This window comes from Callithrix jacchus, chromosome 19 (assembly GCF_049354715.1).
Source record: "Callithrix jacchus isolate 240 chromosome 19, calJac240_pri, whole genome shotgun sequence".
Taxonomy (NCBI): Eukaryota; Metazoa; Chordata; class Mammalia; order Primates; family Cebidae; genus Callithrix; species Callithrix jacchus.
The window spans coordinates 29,554,850-29,575,944 of NC_133520.1; the positions used below are offsets into that span (position 1 = coordinate 29,554,850).

A 21,095-nucleotide genomic window follows, 5' to 3' on the forward strand; every position below is an offset into this window, starting at 1 on the left:
AAAATAACACTGAAAGACAAAAAATAAAAATACAGGAAAATTTTTCTCTTGGTTATCACCAAGTGAAAGCTGGCAACATGAACGTCGTTTAAAACGTGAACATGTTTTTGCTTAAAATCATCAAATCACAGAAATATATGTCTTAGTAGGGAACAATCCATGGAGATGATATACAGTTACTCTAGATACTGAAAATATAAAAAACAAAAACAGAATTCTCTCTCTCTCTCTCGTTCTTAAAAAAAAAAAAAAACTGACAGAATTAACAAGAAGTAGCATATCCACAGTCAGTGCTGCAGATTTTAACATACCTCTCTTAGAAACCAATATATCAGACAGAAATATTCAAGAACATAACGGATTTGAACAACATAATTAACCAGCCCAATCTAACAGATATATAGCGCATGTAGGATGTGTGTATTGTGACCATGCTAAATGAAAAATCAGTATTCACTCATTCATTCAAGAAATATTTATTTGTTTAATATTTGCCAGATATTATTCAAGGCTCTTGGAATCCTTTAGTCAACAATATAGACAAAGATAAAAGGAGTAAGATGGAAAGGCAGACAGTAAACAGTAAACATAATAAAGTATATGATATGTTAGACACTGATGCAGTTTAGAGAAAAAAACTAGAAAGGAGAATTCCTTTAAAGAGGATTGGGTAGAGAAAGTATAGGTTGTAATATAAACAGTGGGTCTGAGTAAATCTTATTGACACGTTGAGATTTGAAGAAGCCAAAAGAGTTAGCCACAGAGATATCTGAAGGAAGAACATTTCTTCACATGTACTATAGTGAGGTCCTCTAGCAGAGGGTACAGCTACAGCAAAGGCCATATGGTGGGAGTACTGGCACATGAAAGAAATGACAGGTGAGAGTAGCAGGAAAGAAAATCAGATAATGTGAATATAGAGCATCATAGGCCTTTGTCACTTACTATGCACAGAATGAGGAGCTGTTGAAGGATTTTGAGTAGAGGAGTGATGTGATCAGACTTAAGTTTTAAAAGAATCATTCAAGCTGTTGTATTGAGATTAGACTTGAGACAAAAGTGGCAGCTGAGAGGCTATTACAGGAATCCAGGCAAGAAATGATGATGGGGCTTGGATCACATGGTAGCAATAGAGTTGTTGAAAGCTGGTAAGATTCTGGGTATATTTGAAGGTAGAGCCAACGTCTCCTGGAGGGGCTTGTGGGATGCGACAGAAAGTATGAGGAATTTTAGATGATTGCAAGGTTTTTCGCCAAAGTGACTGGGAGGATAGAGTTGCTGTCAACTGACATGGGGGAGGCTACAAATGAAGCAGGTTGGGGAAGGAACTAGGAAGCTAATCTTATTTATTTATCTATTTTTTATTTCCACCAGTTTTTGGGGAACAGGTAATCTTTGGTTATATGAATAAGTTCTTTAGTGGTGATTTCTGAGATTTTGTGCACCCATCATCTGAGCAGTGTACACTGTACCTAATATACCTTTTATCCCTTACCCTCCTCCGACCTTTTCCCCCAAGTCCCCAAAATTCATTGTATCTTTTTTTTTTGAGACAGAGTCTTGCTCTGTCACCAGGCGCCAGGCTGGAGTGCAATGGTGCGATCTTGGCTCACTGCAACCTCTGCCTCCCAGGTTTAAGCAATTCTCCTGCCTCAGCCTCCCAAGTAGCTGGGACTACAGGCGTGCACCACCACACCCAGGTAATTTTTGTATTTTTTAGTAGAGACAGAGTGTCACCACGTTGGCCAGGATGGTCTCCATCTCTTGATGTCGTAATCCGCCCGTCTCGGCCTCCCAAAGTGCTGGGATTACAGGCATGAGTCACCCAGCCCGGCCAATGGTCAGTTCTTAGTCTTCCTCTTATATGACCTATCAGCAACATTTAACACTGGTGATAACTACCTCTTTCTTCATACATTTTTTTTTCACTCACACTGGAAAGGACACCAGATACTTCTTGGACCCTCTTTTCTTTTCCATATTGTCTTTTTGTTATCTGATACAGTCTCATTGCTTTAAATATCATCTAAATGCTCCACAGCATTTTGGCAGATCTGTATAACCAAGCTGCCAAAATTTCCCGTTGGATATCTAATAGATACCTCAAACCAACATGTCTAAAATTAGATTCTGGCCAGGTGCAGTGGCTCACACCTGTATTTTCAGCACTTTGGGAGGCCTAGGTGGGCAAATCACTTGAGGTCAGGAGTTCTAGACCAGCCTGGCCAACATGGTGAAACGCTGACTCTACTAAAAATACAAAAATTAGCTGGGTGTGGTGGTGCACGCCTGTAGTCCCAGCTACTTGGGAGGCTGAGGCAGGAGAATTGCTTGAACCTGGGAGGCAGAGGTTGCAGTGAGCCAAGATTGCGCCACTGCACTCCAGCCTGGCGACAGAGTGAGACTCTGTCTCAAAAAAAAACACAGAAGTGACCATTGATTTTTATAACATTATGACCTTGATAAGAGTGGTTTTGTTGGAATAGTGGGACAGAAAGCCCAATTGAAGTAATTTTAAGCCACATTGAGAAGAGAGGAATTGGAAACATTGAGAAAGTTAATTTTTTTTAGAGATAAGTTTTTCATGAAGGGGCTGGCAAGGGAATGGAGTGGCAGCTTTTGGGGAGGTAGAGTCAAGAAAAGGGCGGGTGTTTTTTTTTGTTTTTGTTTTTGTTTTTTGAGATGGAGTTTCACTCTTGTCTCCCAGGCTGGAGTACAATGGCATGATCTCGGCTTACTGCAGCCTCCCAAGTTCAAGTGATTCTTCTGCCTTAGCCTCCCAAATAGCTAGGATTACAGGTTCTCACCACCATATCTGACTAATTTTTTGTGTTTTTAGCAGAGACAGACTTTTGCCATGTTGACCAGGCTGGTCTCAAACTCCTGGCCTCGGGTGATCCTCCTTTCCTGGCCTCCCAAAGTGCTGGAATTAAGGCATAAGCCACCACACCTAGCTGGAAAAGGGTGTATTTTTAAGCTGCATGTTTGCTCATGAGAATTATCCCAGTGGAGAACAACAGCAAAAATGACAAAGGAAGAATGGAGAGTTGCTCTAATGAGGTCCTTCAGTAGGATCTAGGGCGCAAGTTGAAGGATTTGGCTTCAAATAGAAGCATGTTAGGTTCATCAGTGGTAACAGGCGAGAAGATGGTAAATGGTGGTTAAATGTGGTGATAGTCTGTGGAAGTTCTTTTCTGATTGCTTCAGTTTTCTTGGTGAAATAGAAAGCAAGACCAGCAGCCAAGGAAAAACATGAGGGAGGAAAGTGTTGGGTGTTTGATTTAAAAGGGAAAGTGGTGAAGTATTTATCTAGGAAAGTAAATAGACAAGGGAAGTATCTGTGTGCACATTAGAGTCTAATGGTTCAAAATAATGAATTTAAATTGAGACCAATGAGCATGGTTGTATTTTTTTTCCAGCCACATTTAGTTGCACAGGTGCAGGTGTGGAGTAGGCAGAAAACTGGATTTAAACAAGGTTATAGTTTTGCCAAGCACTATGAAAAGAGGGAATGTGATGATGATAATGATAGCTCATGGAATGTAAGCTAAAGAGGAGAGTGAGGGGACATCAAGAGCATGAGTGACCGTGGAGATTCCATGAGGTTGAAGATAGTTCGGGGTCACCCTAGTAGAAAGAATAAGCTGGAAAGATAGGATGTAGACATATAGAATTGAGATTATGGAGGAGTTATAGTTTTTTTGTAATGTCAACAAAAAGTTAGCTAAAGAAGAAAAGGAGACTTGAAAAGTATAAGCTTCCTTGCAGATACTGCATGGGTAAGGAGGTAATTATAATGAGAATTACAAAATACTTAGAGCTGAACAACAGTGAAATTACTTCACAGTTGATCTTGTAGAGTAGCTAAAGAGAGAAAGTTATAATCTTAAATAAATGTTTAAGGTTAAAAAATTAGAAACAATGAAAATAAATGAGCTAAGCTTTCAACTCAAGAAGCTGAAAACCGTAAGCCCAAATTAAGTAAAATAAAGATAAAAGTAGAAATTAATGAACAGAAAACAGAATAGCAGTAGAAATCAGTGTTAATAGCAGAAGCTATTCTTTGAAAAGATATGAAATTCAGTAAGCCTTTTTACTTTCCAGTGTCCACCTTGACTACAGTGTTCTAAGAACTTCTCAAAGTGATCTTACATGATTGTCTCGGGCCTGGGATGCAGAGAAAAACAGACCAGAGGCATTCATTTGGCCAACAGTAGGGAGAGGGAAATGTCTTCAAGGTCCCTTAAAGCAACACATAAGACAGTTGAGCTGCATGCATAACCAGGGAATCTTGCTTTTTTCCAGCCACTGTACCCTGAACTTCATCAGGGAGGCGAAAATGCAGTAAACCTTTGACAAGCTGATCTAGAGAAAAACTATAGGTGTAAACAAATAGTATTAGGAAGAAAAATAGAGACAAAATTAAGAAAAACGTATTTAAAATATAAGACATTATTTTGAGCAACTTTATAACAGTAAGCTTGAAAATTTAAGTGGGCACTCTTCTGGGAAAACATAAAATATCAAAATGTCTTAGGAAGAAATGGCAAAACAAAGAAGTCCAATAAACTTTAAAGAAATTTAATCATACTTAACCACTACCTCCCCAACCTCCTGCCAAAGTCACCAAGCCTAGAGTAATTTGGGGGGTGAATTTTATCAAACTGTCAAGGAACAAGTATAATAATACTTGTCTTACATAAACTGTTTCAGAGAATAAAAAGAGGGAAGCCAGAATCTACACTAGATTGTCTTGGCTCCAACTTGTTTAGTAACAACAAAAAGAGGCTAAGAACTGGGATAAGAAAGACAAAAATAGAGTCTGAATGCTTCCCACAAACAGCACTAGAAAGACATTTGATTATACCTAGTGGCAGAGGTTTTAAGGACTGAAACTTTGACTTTGTGCTCATCCTTCTGTGTGGACCTGCTTTCTTCTTTGATTCCAGTTGTAATGATGGGTTTTGGACACTCTTGGTCTGTATTATGACCAACAGCAGGTATTTGTAAGATAGCTAGGTCACTGACAGTCTGTGGCATAGAAAAAAATTTTGGTTTGTTTTAATATGATGCCAAGTTATATAGAGATTCAATCTGTGACTTTAGTATCACACTGTCATCACCACCCAAATTGACCTGCCTAGTTACTAACATGATACAAATGGCTTAGAACCATGCCTGGGGCACTCAGCTCTTGGCTTTTACGTGTCCTTTGTGCTCAAAGAGAACAATTTGTGGTGGTTGTCATCCTGGAGCTTAGTTGTTTACTGTACTGCATGCTAAGCAGGAGACTCTAAGAATCTAATTAATTTGATTCTTACATTGGTCCTGTTTGCCACAAACATTATCATGCCTCACGAACCTCACAAGTTGTATTTCTTAGAGCAGTGCATATGTAGTTCTTGTACTCTGCAACAGTGTTTGCCTCAGCATAATTGTGTTTATGTGGAATTGCATTGGCATTGCAATGTGAAAATGGCAGAGTTGACAGGACCATTAATGTGTGTACCCTGGGAATTGTTTCCCCCATCCCCATAGCTGGCTGAAGAAACTTTATTTCTGAATTATATGGGGATTGAATGTTTGTTTGTTTGTTTTCATATATATGCACAAATTGTTTTTTGCCTGCCATGAGCAAAAATCATCTGGCCAAAAAATAATGCTCTTTCAAATGTATACATATATTTGAAATCTTAGGCATAGGGAGAAACTTTTATGTCATCTTCAGAGCTACAGCCTTATTTTTTAGCTAGAACCAAAGCTTAAACCTCTCCTGACAGAGCCCTAATGAAGAGGACAAGATGGTCTTCAGCGGAAATGTGAAAGGCATAAAAAGGATTAGTTAGTTATCTGGAGGATTCAATTGCAACCAAAGAAAATAGTTGAGAATAAAGAAAATGGGAGGATAAACCTAGTAGTACAATAGCATCTTTCATCTTCAACTATTTTACAGTATTTTTACCGGAGATAAAGTGTATATAGATGGCAAATAGACAACTAACGAATGAACAGACATTGACACTGTATTTATCAGAAGTATCTGCAGAGCAAAAAGGGTGCATGCCAGTTCATTGTTGACTAGGAAGAGTCTTTCCTATACTCTTCCAGGATCTCTGATATTATTTTAAAAAAAAGAAGTTGGGAGGGAGTATTTTTAGTAAACCCAGATGAACAGAGCGGCCTTTATTTCTGGATCAACTGTAAATTCACCACTATGAAGACTAGTTGAAGTATTTAAATTTCTGGATGAATCATAAATAGATTGCTTTTCTTAGGGCCTTTTCCTTAAAACTCTGCAGTTAACTAAAAATGGGAGAGAATTATTTTTTCTTAGCACCTGATGGACCATTCAGCCTCATTTATAGGCTTTAAAGAAAACTAACAGGACATTTTTAAAAATCAAGTTGATGACAATTTAAAAACTTACGCTGGCACAGTGGCTTACACCTGTATCCCAGCACTTTGGGAGGCTGAAGTGGGCGGATTACAAGGTCAGGAATTCAAGACCAGTCTAGCCAATATAGTGAAACCCCATCTCTCCTAAAAATGCAAAAATTAGCTGGGCATGGTGGCATGTGCCTGTAGTCCCAGCAACTTGGGAGGCTAAAGCAGGAGAATCATTTGAACCTAGAGGTGCAGGTTGTGGTGAGCTGTGATCGCACTACTGCACTCCAGCCTGGGCAACAGAGTGAAACTTTGTCTCCATAGACTTTCTGAACCTTCTTAAAGTTATAGGTGACATTTTCAAGAAACTCATTGTTATCAAACATGTGAGCTTAAATTTAAGTATGTTGCCACCAGGTGGTAATATGTTTGCCTGGCATATAGATTATAAGCACAACTTAACACAGATTCTTTTAGAACTAAATGGACTTATTTATTTTAAAAGTTATTTTGAAATTAATTCCGTACTTTTCTCCCTAAATTTTAAAACACTTTTCTTGACATTAAATTTCTGTACAACTGTACATATTTAAATTGTAATGTCTGAAGAATGTGAGGAAACTATCTCCCCAGTTCTCCCTAACTCTTAACTATAGTCTTAACAAAAATTTCAGATAAATCATATGCTTTAAAGCTACCTATTCAGTGTTTAACACTATATAGAGCCCTTTTGCTACTTTTAAGCTAATCAAAAAAGATGTAATATACCCTTTAGTGCTTCTGATCAGATCAGTTTTTTTTTTTCTCTTCAAGGTGCTATGAGCATTTGGCAGGGTAATTCTTCACTATGTGGGTCTGTTTGCAGCATAGAAAGCATTCAGCATCCCTGATTATGGCATTTGAAATGCCAATAGCACCTTCCAATTATTGTCCACATTCCACCTTCTACCATGCCCACAACCAGTGTGCCCACATATTTTCAAAAGCTCTTGTGGTAAGTGTTGTCCCTTCTGCTCCCCATGAAAAACCTCTGCCCCTTCTACCTTTATTGATGTTTCTAGCCTATGTGTGAAGGCTAGAAAAAGTGTGGGAAAAAAAGTGTGAAGGGGGAAAAGCCATGTTGTTTACATTTAAAAGAGGTAGATTTCACTTCTGTTTTCCTTTGTAAGCCATTGCTTAACTTAAATTTAATTGCAAAGTACTAAACTCCTGAACCAATTCTAGGACAGGTTTGCAGAATGATTTTCCTTTTTTTTTTTTTTTTTTTTTCCCAGATCATGGGAGAAAGACTTAACCTTAAGAATGATTTTCTTAAAGGGCTTTTATAATCTCTTACTCTTAAATGAGTTTCTGAGACTTAAACATTCATAACCCTGGGGCATGATTATTTAAATATATGAGAGCAAGATTGGGAACATTTTGTTGGCTAGTAAAGTTATTGTGAGCTCTATGCTGTGTAACTTGTAGATCCTGTCTTGCTTTGCCTCTCTGTTGCTGCCTTGTATTCCAAAATAGCACCATCTCCTCCCCCTACTCCCAGCAACTCACTAGAGTATGCATAAGCTGTTAGTGGATATATTTTGTTGGTCTGATTTTAGTTTTTATTGCTTGTTCACAAAAAACACATGTCAAAGGCCTTTTATGACTCTGAAAGAATTACATGACATTTTTTTGTTCTGTATTTCTTTACATTTGGAATGAAGGCTGACTATTCTAAAATGATTCATTTCAAAGAAGAAGTGATGGTAAGTGATTCATTTTGTGGTAAAGTCCCTAATATGTCTCCCTTACTCAGGAGCATCTGTGCAGGAGTAAACATTAAATGTGAGTTATCATCTTTTCCATCCCCCACAGTTGGGGAGGATTGTCACCTGACATAAATTAAACAGGATTGAGGTGAAAAAATCAGAAGAAGTAGTGACAAAGGACCTCCTATTTCCTTTGGAACTTCTTATTTATCTCTTGCCCCCGAGTAATATTTGTGGCCCTTCTAAGTGCCCAGTAATAAAACGTCACTATAAAAGCATAGAATAGTAAATGAAGCTGTTACGAATTCTTGAGTGTCTTCTGACTTGGCTGCATGCTATTGATGGTCTCCTTTAAAAACAAATTGTCTACTATGAGATCAGAAATTATATAAAATTATATGGAAGAGTAGGGCTTGATATTAATATTGACAGTATGGAGATCTTTGTTGTGATACAAATTTTGAGATTTCCTATAATCTCTTTGAAGACATGAATCATGTCTTACTTTGTATATCCCTATCCCTAAATAATACCTTGCATAGAATATGAACTTAATAGTTGTTAGTTGATGAACGAAAATAAAAATAAAAATAAAATAAAATAAAAATATTTTGAAATTAAATTGAAATTTTAAAAAGTTGAAAATTAAAAAAAATTTTTTTCTTTGCATCTTATATTCATAAATAGGCCTGAAAATGACTGCCCCATTCCAAAAGAAGGAACAGAGATTTTAAACTATACTTCTTAACTGGTAATACTTGACTCATCACCTTCTTACCTAAATCTGAACTAAAATACTGTATATTGTACCTACTGAGAAGTTTATAAACCTACCAAAAAATTGATTTGAGGAAGAGGCAGAGACATTTTTGAAAGACTAGGTAATGTCTAGGGCTGAGCGCGGTGGCTCAAGCCTGTTATCCCAGCACTTTGGGAGGCCGAAGCGGATGGATTACGAGGTCAAAAGATCGAGACCATCCTGGTCAACATGGTGAAACCCTGTCTCTACTAAAAATACAAAAAATTAGCTGGGCATGGTAGCGCGTGCCTGTAATCCCAGCTACTCAGGAGGCTGAGGCAGGAAAATTGCCTGAACCCAGGAGGCAGAGGTTGCAGTGAGCCGAGATCGCGCCATTGCACTCCAGCCTGGGTAACAAAAGCGAAACTCCGTCTCAAAAAAAAAAAAAGAAAGAAAGACTAGGTAATGTCTACCTAACTACTGATCTCCTTTGGGCCTTGAAGGATTTTGTGGTTTTGTTACCAGAAAAAGTTCGATCTGGACCCCAAGAAAGGGTTCTTAGATCTCACACAAGAGAATTCAGAGCAAGTCCATAAAGCAAAGTGATGAAAGCAAGTTTATTTAGGAAGTGAAGGAATAAAAGAATGACTACTCCATAGACAGAGCAGCCCCAAGGGCTGCTGGTTTTATGGTTATTTCTTGATTATGTGCTAAACAGGGGGTGGATTATTCATGAGTTTCCAGGAAGGTGGGGGCAATTTCTCCTCCCCTTGCAACCCAGGGTTTCTCCCCTTTTAAGGTCATATTGGGTAACTTCCTGATGTTGCCGTGACATTTGTAAACCACCATGTCACTGGTAGGAGTGTCTCTTAGCATGCTAATGTATTATAATTAGTGTATAATAAGTCATGAGGACAACCAGAGGTTACTCTCATCACCATCTTAGTTTTAAAGGAGATCAGTAGTTAGGTAGACATTACCTAGTCTTTCAAAAATGTCTCTGCCTCTTCCTCAAATTAATTTTTTGGTAGGTTAGTTTATAAACTGAATTGGTACAATATACAGTATTTGGGTTTTTGCTGGCTTTTTTTATCACAGCCTCTTTTATCAGCAAGGTCTTTGTGACCTGTATCTTGTTCTGACCTCCTATCTCATCCTGTGACTTAAGAATGCCTTAACCTATTGGGAGTGCAGCCCAGTAGGTCTTAGCCTTATTTACCCAGGCCCTATTCAAGATGGAGTCCCTCTGGTTCAAACACCTTTGACAAAAACATACCTTAGTTGACTCTGTGTAATGCATTTCAACATTTGCTCTTCTGTTAGATTCACTTTTTATTGATCTGGTTGTGGCCACTAAATTGATTCATAACCTACTAATGAGTCTCAGCTTGCAATCATTGTTCCTTCAGCCCTAGTGACTGGCTGCTTCCATTAGCAAACCCAACTCTTTGGTGAACGAATAATCTTAAGAGTCCTCTGTAATGAGAGACTATCTTTCAAAGTTCTCAAGAATTCAAAAAAAAAGGTCACTCATTTGTCCCCCTTTCTCACTATAGTGAGATAAAAAAACTTTTTTTTTTCTTCCTTTGGCTTGGATGTATGCTAAGCACAAAAAAACTTTTTTTTTTATGATTATAAACATACAGAAATATTTCAAGAATAGGTTAAAGAATTACTATATACCCTTTACCTAGAGACCACATTCACATTTTTACTAGTTGTCCTAATAAAGTCCAATGGAGCAGAAAGATCCAATCCAGGATTGGTGTTTATACCCAATTTTTGTGTGTCTCTAGTTAGACTTGCCTTGCCTTATATGACCTTGGTTTTGTTTTTGTTGTTGTTGCTTTTTGTTTTTTGTTTTTGAGATAGGGTCTTGTTGCCTAGGCTAAAGTGCAGTGGTGTGGTCTTAGATCACTGCATCCTCTGGCTTTTGGGCTCTGAGGATTCTTCCACCTCAGCATCTTGAGTCACTGGGACTACAGGTAGGCACCACCATGCCTGGCTAATTTTTGGTGTGTTTTGTTTTGTTTTGGTTCGGTTTTGGTAGAGTTGGGGTTTTATGACATTGCCCAGGCTAATACTGAACCCCTGGGCTCAGGCGATTCACCCTCCTTAGCCTCCCAAAGTACTGAGATTGCAGGCATGAGCCACCACACCTGGTTGACCTTGATATTTTTTAAGATAGCTGGCTAGTCACACATGCCCCTCAGTTTAGGTTTATCCAATGTTTTCTCATGATTAGACCCAGTTTATGCATTTTTATCTACAATGTCACAGAAGTGATAGTGTACTCTTCTCATGTCATGCTGTTAGTTTGTCATGTTACTAGTGGTCTTATCTTTGATCACTGGATTGAGATGACATCTGCCAGGTCTCTCCATGGTAAAGTTCGTTTTTCCTCCTTTGTGATAAATAAATATTTTCTGACACAATACTTTGAGACTATGTAAATTCCAGTTTCTCCTCTACTTTTACCCACTACTTTGGACATCCATTAATACTTCTTTCTCGGATTGATTTTACAGTCATGATTGCCAAATAGTAATTTTTCTAACTTCATTACTCCTACATTTATTAGGAGGCATTCTATTGTAAGCAAGAACCTTTTCTCCTCCCCATTTGTTTTTTCATTCATTTATTTATATCAGTGTCTACTCATGGGTTCCTAGTCAGTGGGTTATAATTCATTGCTATTGTTATTTATTTTGATGCTCATATTATCCCAGGTTTGGCTTTTTAAGCAAGCTTCTATATCCTTATGTCATGTCATTTAAGTGTTATTTAAGTACTTTTTTACCTTCTAGCACAAGAGATCAGGCTCATTTTTTTTTCTTACTCCAGCTTTGGAATTAGTCATTTCTCCAGGGAGCCCTGTTCCTTTTAGTAGAAAGTGGCATTTAGAAACAATGGCACTAGGTGTGCTAAATGCTGCTGTAGTGTTGCTTTTCCCTGGTCTCTTTCAGTGGACAGAGCTAGGAAAGATAGATATGCAATGGATGCATTTACTTACATATACACCTACATTTATATCTTTATTTATCTATCTATATTGAAAATCATAATTTCATACTAATACCTTCAATTCCTACATACCACCACAGGATTCTTTCTAGCTTTCCCTTTTTTTGGTATTTATGCCTGGCTTCTCCAACAATGAGAAACTTAGTTGCCATTTTCAGTATGTGTACTTATTTGCTCAATCCCTTGTATAAAGCCAATCCCCTAACTAGACCTAAGTAGACCAGGCTACAACCTCACCACTGTACCCTCCTCTTATTGCCAGGGTTTCACCTTCTAAGAAATAAGGAAAGTTGGGAAGAGGGAAGGCGGAAAATAGGTAGAGATAAATTTTTCCTTAAAGCATTTGAAAAGGAGATTTTGTCATCTCTTTCTAGTATAGTAACCTTTTACTTAATCACAAGGAAAATAAGTGCATAGAATATAAAGTGATATTTAAGCTCTTTGCTTCAGATTTTCATTTAGGTTTTTACGTATATTTTATAAATGCATATGTCCATATTAACCGAGCACTTTTTTGTGATGATGACCATGTATTGAGCATGACCACATGCTAGGTACTGTGATGGATGATGATGATGATGATGATGATGATGTGTGTGTGTGTGTGTGTGTGTCCCCTAAACCATATAACAACTCTGTAAATAAGCATCATTATCACTATTTGGGGGGTGAACCAAATAAGATTCAATGAAGCTGAAGAACTTAATCATATCAGGCAGTTGAGCAGGGGTTAGAATTTCAACCCAGGATATCTGACCTCAAATCCACATCCTTCCCAAACCATGTGTACAGTACTGCGGTATATTGCTAGCATTGGGAATCATCACTGGGGAGCATTTTACCAAACATCACCCTTAAACCATGCCGTTTAGGTTTTTGCGATTTAAAAAATAAAAAGAGGAAAAAGTAGAAATTACTCAACTGGTTCATTAGTTTCTTCCTTTACTAACTTTTGGGAGAGTTGAGTCAATGAGAGTTGATGATTAGCATTCACATCATGAGGCATTTTATTGGCTTATTTACACATTTGATGTGTCCCATCTCAAAAACAAACACATGCAGTTCCTCTATTTGATAATTCATATATTCGTTGGAAACTCTGTTGAGCTGACTACCTGGGGCTCTTAATTCAGTTATAACAACACCCTAACATTTATAGACATTTTTTCTCCCTCTTTTTTACCTACAAGAAATAAAATAGATGAACTCAACATCCTATCCTGCTTATCTGGAATGAGTTCTTTTCTAAAGAAGTGGTAGTTTACAAAGCTCATCCTGTAGAAGTCTGTGGTCAAGAATATTTCCATTCAGTTCTTATTTTCATAGGGGAATTAATGTCTTTTTGGTCAGAAAGGAACAATAAATACTTGTTGGCTGGGTTGAAAAAAAGTAAATCTACAAAAGGACAAGTGAAGAAAGAAAGGAAGAATTTACATTCCACTTTCTGGAGAATTCAGTTCTGTTTCTCTGTGTCTGATATATTCCTGCAAGTGTTTCAGATACTCAGAATTTTACTGAAGGATTTGAACTGTTAGATCTTTTCAGAGTTGTTTTTACTTTACTTTAATCAACCAAAGCTTATTCTTCAGGCCGTTGCATTTTGCTTCCCTCTTACTGGCTCTATGTCTTTGGCCAAGACACTTAACGTTTCGGAACTTCACTTTCTTGATCTGTAAGATAGTAGTACAGACACGAATCTCTTAACGACAGGAATACATTCTTAGAAATGCGTTGTTGGGCAATTTCATCCCTGAGCAAACGTCATAGAGTGAATTTAATACAAACCTAGATGGTACAGCCTACTACACACCTAGGCTACATGGTATAGCCTGTTGCTCCTAGGCTACAAACCTGAACAGCATATTACTATATTTAATTCGGTAGAGCTGGAATATGATAAGTATTTGTGTGTCTAAACCTAGAAAAGATATTGTAAAAATGTTGTATAAAATGTTAAAAAATTATATACCTGTATAGAACACTTACCATGAATGCACCTTACAGGACTAGCAGTTGCTTGGGGTGAGTTGGTGAGCAAGTGGTAAGTGTTTCTTCAGTAATGAATAACCTTAGCTTACTATAATTTTTTTTACTTTATACATTTTAAAATATTTTTAATGTTTTGACCCTTTTACAGTAATACTTAGCTTAAAACACAAATACATTATATAGCTGTACAAAAATATTTCTTTATATCCTTAATCTATTAGCTTTTATCTATTTTTATTTTTTTTAACTTAAAAACTTTCTTGTTAAAAACTAGGACACACATACCTTAGCTTAGACCTACACAGGGTCAGAATCATCAGTACACTGTCTTTCACTTCCACATCTTATTCCACTGGAAGGTCTTCTTCATGCATGGAGCTGTCACCTATCATAACAATGCCTTCTTCAGAATATCTCCTGAAGAACCTGCCTGAGGTGATTTTACAGTTAACTTTCTTACATATAAATAGAAGGAGAAGTACACTCTAAAACAATGATTAAAAATATAGTATGGTAAATACCAGGTGATAGGAATTTTTCAGTTCCATTATAGTCTTATGCAGATGTTTCAGTGGTTTGTTGACTGAAACATCGGTTATGCAGGGTATGACTGTATAGTGATATACTTTTCAGTGGTTGAGAGGATCAGGTGAGATAATATATGTTAAAACACTTTACAAAATATAAAAGAGGTTGTCATTGTTATTATTCCTAGAAGTGGACATAAGATAGAAGTAAAAAGAGGCCAGTTTGAAGTAAAAGAGGTTTACGTTCACCAATGAGATGAAATCACTGTATGAACCTTACAGAAACGGGTCAGGAAAGTGTGTCTGATTAAGTTGTTCTTGTCATGCCTTTAAGGAATAACATAAACTGGTGACTTTCATTCAACATATTAAAAAAGTGTCACTAAATTTTCCCTAGCCAGTCATGCTACCAAGAATGGGAATGTTAGTATTTAGGTTTACATCAATATTTCTTTAAGCGAAAAGATTTAATGGAGACTCACTCTTATCAGATGAGATTAACTATATAATCTGTATTTATAACATACATAATAGAAGATCTGAATTCTGAACTAATTGGCCTTTTTTTTTTTTTTTTTTTTTTTTTGAGGCATAGTTTCATTCTTGTTGCCCAGGCTGGAATGCAATGGCACAATCTTGGCTCACTACAACCTCTGCCTCCCCGTTTCAAGTGATTCTCCTGCCTCAGCCTCCTGAGTAGCTGGGACTACAGGCGTTCCCCATGATGCCCAGCTAACTTTTTATATTTTTAATAGAGACAGAGTTTCACCATGTTGGTCAGGTTGGTCTCAAACTTTTCACCTCAGGTGATCCACCCACCTTGGCCTCCCAAAGTCCTGGGATTACAGACCTGAGCCACCGAGCCTGCGACAATTGGCCTTTGAGACACCGTATATTCTGGTTTATGATAGAAATGATCAGTCTTCTTAAGGACGACTGTATAATTTCCAGGACCCCTAATAAAGGGGTTTTGATTCATTCTCAATCTAAAAGAATGAGTTTATGAAACTCTTTTCAACCTATATTCTTCAGACCAACTTCCAAGCAGCTGATCACTTCCCTTGATTTAATTTCATAAAATTGATCACAGGAATAAAGAAGTTGTCAAGGCAATTAGAGGGAAAGGCATGTTGAGAAAGTCTGAAGTGAAAAGTATAAACTTCATGTGGAAAAAGGGAAAGCAGGATAGTTTCTAAGAGTCCAGAGAGAATAGAGTTGTTACTTTGGGGATAAACTTGTCAGCTTAGAAAGCACTTGGCCTGGCCGGGCGCGGTGGCTCACGCCTGTAATCCCAGCACTTTGGGAGGCCGAGGCGGGTGGATCACGAAGTCAAGAGATCGAGACCATCCTGGTCAATATGGTGAAACCCCGTCTCTACTAAAAATACAAAAAAAAAAATTAGCTGGGCACGGTGGCGCTTGCCTGTAATCCCAGCTACACAGGAGGCTGAGGCAGGACAATTGCCTGAACCCAGGAGGCGGAAGTTGCAGTGAGCCGAGATCACGCCATTGCACTCCAGCCTGGGTAACGAGCAAAAAAACTCTGTCTCAAAAAAAAAAAAAGCATTTGGCCTAGAAGTTTTGGTTAGTGTAGTAGTAACAACAGAGTGCAAAAGACTAAATTTTAGATGTTTCTTCAAGGTCAAATCCAAAATCCTTCAACACCATGCAAATAAATTCCTCTCTTTTTAATTTCATTTTCCCTATACTGCTGAGTCCTGTAGTTTTGCAGTTGCACTACTGTCTCTGTTTTCTCTCTTCATTTCTGACCCTTCTTTATTTTCCCTCACCTTTATGCCCCTTTCCATTGTCATCTTCCCTGATTTTGGCATCTTAGGAAACTGGTAAGCTTTACACTTACAGATCCAGCCAGTAAGGTCTGTAATGTACAGAGAGCTTTCTTTCTATTGAGCCAGAGCTTCAGTTTGCTTCCTCATGGTGCAACAGGAATGACATTTCATTAAAACTGAACATAAAGGTCTAAAGGTGCTTTTACTAATGTTTCTGTCTGGGCATTGTTACTTAAGAGGTCTAGAAGTTGAAAAATCCCCCCTCTCATAATATTCAGAGCAATCATCTTAGAGACTGCTGCCTACTCTGAGGCAGGGAACACTGGAAGGTTGGTGAGGTTTGCCCCTGAGCATGCCTTCAAAGAGCCTCCCTTTATTCCTAGAAGCTGGTAGGCTTTCTTTTCCTCCTACAAGTGGCAACCCGAATTCTGAGCTGAAAGTGAATCTTTGCCCTTGGCTCTTCTCCAGCATTCCTCACTGAGCGAATAGGGATTTGGAATGTCAGAAAATAGAAGAGGGGAGGGGAAAAGATGTGTGTATGACTGTGAGTGTTTATATGTAAAAGCAGCTTCGTCTGGGAGGACTTAGGGAAACTTGACTTCCTCAGACTGCTTCCTTCTTATAAACTCTTGGTTCCTTATTTATTGTTTTTTTTGTTTTTGTTGTTAAGTTGTTTGACCTGAATTTATCATAGTAGTTCCAAATGCCTTACAGCCCAGTGGAGTCAAGCTAAGGAAAGACAGCATGATTTCCACCGGATTTGTATTTCTTCCCTCTGGATAAAGTGATAGTAGTTGTTCCCAGACGCACTGCCGGCAGGATCCAAGGTCGTCTTTCCTCTGGGATTTGATCTGGTGTCATCAGGAACCTAGACTCAGGTTTTATTGGAGAGCCAGCTTCAATAAGAAGTGTCCTTTGAGGAGAATCAAGGACCCAATCTAGGCATAAAAGGTGTTGCTCAGCACAATATCCTCTACGGTAAGCTACCAGTCCTGAGAACCTGTGGTTGAAACTGAATTGAAAATATTGGTGGAAGACGCCTCTCAGACTCTGTGTAACTGGGGACTGGTTCAGAGCTCAAGACTATAATTTACAGGGCTGCTTTTATCCTTTATTTAGTTCTATCCAAAGTCATCTTGCATCAACTCAAAAGGAGAGATTCTCTGAGGGTAATCTACAGGGGAAATTTCTCAGCTTTGTGCGAAGAATCCAGTGATTGAGTGTCTGTCTACATCCTAAGGAACCATGTCCTCTTTATATACCCGAAGTAAAGAATTCACTCGGAATAGGAAATCTCAGTCTGATTCTCCCCCAGCATCTCCCTCCCCGACTGCCAAGACTCTCCGAGTAAGCAGCATTTTTTATTTACATATGTTCATAGCTGTGTCAAAGGTAGAGAATGTGTATATATATATAACTTGAGGGGTTAGGTTTAGAGCAGAGGGATTTCAGAGCATATGGGAATCAGTAGAGGAAAAAAGAAAATTTGCAAGTAAAGACCCTGTAAGCTTCTCTGCAAGAAGTTATGGTTCATAATACTTAATATAGGCTTAAGTAAAAGCAGACTTAAATATGTCAGACTACAGTTTCTGCCTTTTAGCTTTTAACCATCAGTTATAAACTGCTTAACAGTAAGATTTTGCCATCCTTATCATCTTATCTTACAAGGCTTTTCTTAATTTCTATGGCTATTTTAGTCACTACCTTTCTTGTGTTTTATTGGTCAATGCTGTGTTTCCAGAGAAAAAGCTCTGAAATGGCCATGAAACTATATACATTAAGCTTCAGTTGTGTGAGTTCTTTGTGTGCATTGTGTATGTATGTATGTGAGGTAGAGTATGCCTTTGCCTATTTTGTATGTCTGTGAGAAAGACCAAAATGAGCAAGGAGTTACAGCCACTTGGAACTTTACTCCTTAATCACCAAGTACCTTCAGGAAATTTCATGCTTAAAAGCCAAAGAACTAACTCTTGGCCATTGACAAGCAGCTGTATAGAGGTGTTTATGATGTCCTAGGCAGAACCATTTGAGACTTTCCTCCCTTTTCTCTGTTGAATGTCTCAATGAAGTGATTTTCATATGGGCATTTGCATCTAATTTAGTGTCTTCCTCTGTGGGAAGCTGACAAAAGCAAGAACTGCTACCAATAGCAAGTGGTGAGAAACTCTGATGGGCATATTAGGTAGCAGGCAGTATAGCAGTTCCTTTTGTGGGAACTAGATTGTGCTTTGCTGTATATACAGAGTAAGAAGAAGGATTTTCCTTCTTATTTTTCTTATTTAGGAGGCTATGGGGAGAAAATCTGCAAGAAGCCTTAATAGACTAGTGTGATTTTTATTTTCCAATTATTTTGTATCAATTTTCAATGTCTTTCTTACAGTATAAATTACCATGTAGTAGAATTTGATATATGGCATGTTGGTATAAGACCTCAGCTAGGGATGAGAATACCAAAAGAATTTTGTTGCTTTTATTCACAAGTTTTAGTGAGATCACCAAGAGGGGCTTCAATATATGTTACTGTCATTGAGTTCCAGGAATGTCTCTTCAACACATAGACGGGTACCTTTTTTTCCCAAGGAGCCACAGAATGCTTTCTCCCCACTAACTATTGGGAATTTTTTGGTGGCCACCATCCAGGTCTACAAAACTGAACACCTTACTTCAGTTGGTGTTTATCTTTGCTTCCTTCCCTCTTATCATACTCAGTAGTACCTTTAGTTGTAAAGAACCCCTTACTAGTGTCTGTTCCCACTATAACCATAGCTTATAGAGCAGTGTGGTGAGCAGTTGACAATTACCTATTTGGTGACCTTCCCCCATTTTCCCTTTCTGTTTTTCCTTTTCTTCCTTAGAGTTAGGTACTGCTTTCATCTTGTCTCACTTCTAATAGCTGCTACTACCCTCCCTACCCTTGTTTCACCACCCCTCGTCCCTGCCTTTTAGACAGAGGTCACAGTGGGAGAAAATCTGAATTACAGGAAGCCAAAATATAGATGGCTTAATAAGAGACTGCTTCCCAATTTTAGTCGTCACTTACTGTGGGTTCCTACAATAATATCAACTTACTGTAACCAACTTCCAGTGTCCAAATGGCTTGAGACTATGATAAAGAGAATGCTGATTTTCATATACCACTCATATTCCATTATGTTGCTTATGTGTTTAATGTCAGAGTAAAAGATATGCAAGACTCATTTGGTGGCTGCTGACACTAAGGACTGGTTATAAAATGAAGATTTCATCTCTTAAGATCTCCCAAGGCTAGTTCATTTTCTCTCATGTCAAGCTAATTAGGGTACTCTTTAAAGACTGGTTTTGAGTGTTCTTTAACACCTGGTTTTGTGATGCTGTTCTTGTGCTCATATGCCTTTTGATGCCTGGTTGTAACTGGCTAATCCTCAGCTACACTGAAAGGTGGGTATTGCTATCCCCATTTTACATGTGAGGAAACTGAGATACATAGAAGAGTAGTGGCTCACCCAGTGTTGCTCAGCTAGTAAGCAGCAGAGCTTTTTTTTTTTTTGAGACGGAGTTTTGCTCTTGTTACCCAGGCTGGAGTGCAATGGTGCGATCTCGGCTCACCGCAACCTCCGCCTCCTGGGTTCAGGCAATTCTCCTGCCTCAGCCTCCTGTGTAGCTGGGATTACAGGCATACGCCACTGTGCCCAGCTAATTTTTTGTATTTTTAGTAGAGACGGGGTTTCACCATGTTGACCAAGATGGTCTCGAACTCTTGACCTCGTGATCCACCCGCCTCGGCCTCCCAAAGTGCTGGCATTACAGGCTTGAGCCACCGCGCCCGGCAGCAGCAGAGCTTTGATTAAAACTCCGAGTTCTTGGGCTGGGCATGGTGACTAATGCCTGTAATCCCAGCACTTTGGGAGGCTGAGGTGGGCAGATCACCAGCTCAAGAGATTGAGACCATCCTGGCAAACATGGTGAAACCCCGTCTCTACTAAAAATATAAAAATTAACCAGGTGTGATGGCGCACACCTGTAGTCCCGGCTACTCAGGAGGCTGAGGCAGTAGAATCTCTTGAACCCGGGAGGTGGAGGTTGCAGTGAGCTGAGATCATGCCCCCACTCTCCAGCCTGGTGACAGAGTGAGACTTCATCTCAAAAAAAAAAAAAAGCCTCTGAGCTCTCTGAGTCTAAAACCCCATATTCCCAGTAACATTGGAGTACATCTCAAATATATTTGAAAGTCAAGTTTAAGAATATGCTAGGGGCCGGGCGCGGTGGCTCACGCCTGTAATCCCAGCACTTTGGGAGGCCGAGGCAGGTGGATCACGAGGTCAAGAGACAGAGACCATCCTGGTCAACATGGTGAAACCCCGTCTCTACTAAAAATACAAAAAATTAGCTGGGCATGGTGGCGCTCGCCTGTAATCCCAGCTACTCAGGAGGCTGAGGCAGGAGAATTGCCTGAACCCAGGAGGCGGAGGTTGCAGTGAGCCGAAATCACGCCATTGCATTCCAGCCTGGGTAACAAGAGCAAAACTCCGTCTCAAAAAAAAAAAAGAATATGCTAAAGGGCAATGATAACAATTAAAAGCTTAAGTAGCTGTGGGAGTCCAAAATTTACCCTTGATGGAGACACAAGAAACCAAAATTGCAGGAAGGAGGAAAGCTGTAATTATAGGCCACGGGAGGGAATTGACAGGCCATAACTGAATCTCCTGTGCCTGGTTCTCAAATCCCAGTTATACTCTCTGGGACCATGGACCCCACAGAGCCTGAGGCCTTGTGGGCTTCAGGGTCTTCATATTTCTCTTAATAGTGGAAATGCTTAAGTCTTTACAGTAAAGATACTGGGAAGTTTCTGTGTGCATTTCAGAGTTAAAGTCAGGACAGTTCTCTTACTGTCCTCTTCCAAACTTCTTTGAGACTTG

The 21,095-nt window shown here is 38.8% G+C and overlaps 1 protein-coding gene and 1 pseudogene across 18 annotated transcripts in view; one reads left to right on the plus strand and one right to left on the minus strand.

Moving 5' to 3' along the window:
- PPP1R12B (protein phosphatase 1 regulatory subunit 12B) overlaps positions 1–21,095 on the plus strand; it is a 246,914-nt gene that overhangs the window by 176,974 nt on the left and 48,845 nt on the right. Inside the window, exon 20 of one of the 18 annotated variants that reach the window (XM_054248226.2) lies at positions 17,320–17,504. The exons of 16 other annotated variants lie outside the window; for them this stretch is intronic. In XM_054248226.2, the coding sequence (XP_054104201.2) occupies positions 17,320–17,367 (48 nt within the window). In that variant the 3' untranslated portion in view covers positions 17,368–17,504. Of the gene's footprint in view, positions 1–17,319; positions 17,548–21,095 lie in introns of those variants that run through there. One more of the 18 variants, XM_054248229.2, reaches the window with a different exon arrangement.
- LOC118149597 (small nucleolar RNA SNORA70) lies at positions 4,226–4,345 on the minus strand (annotated as a pseudogene).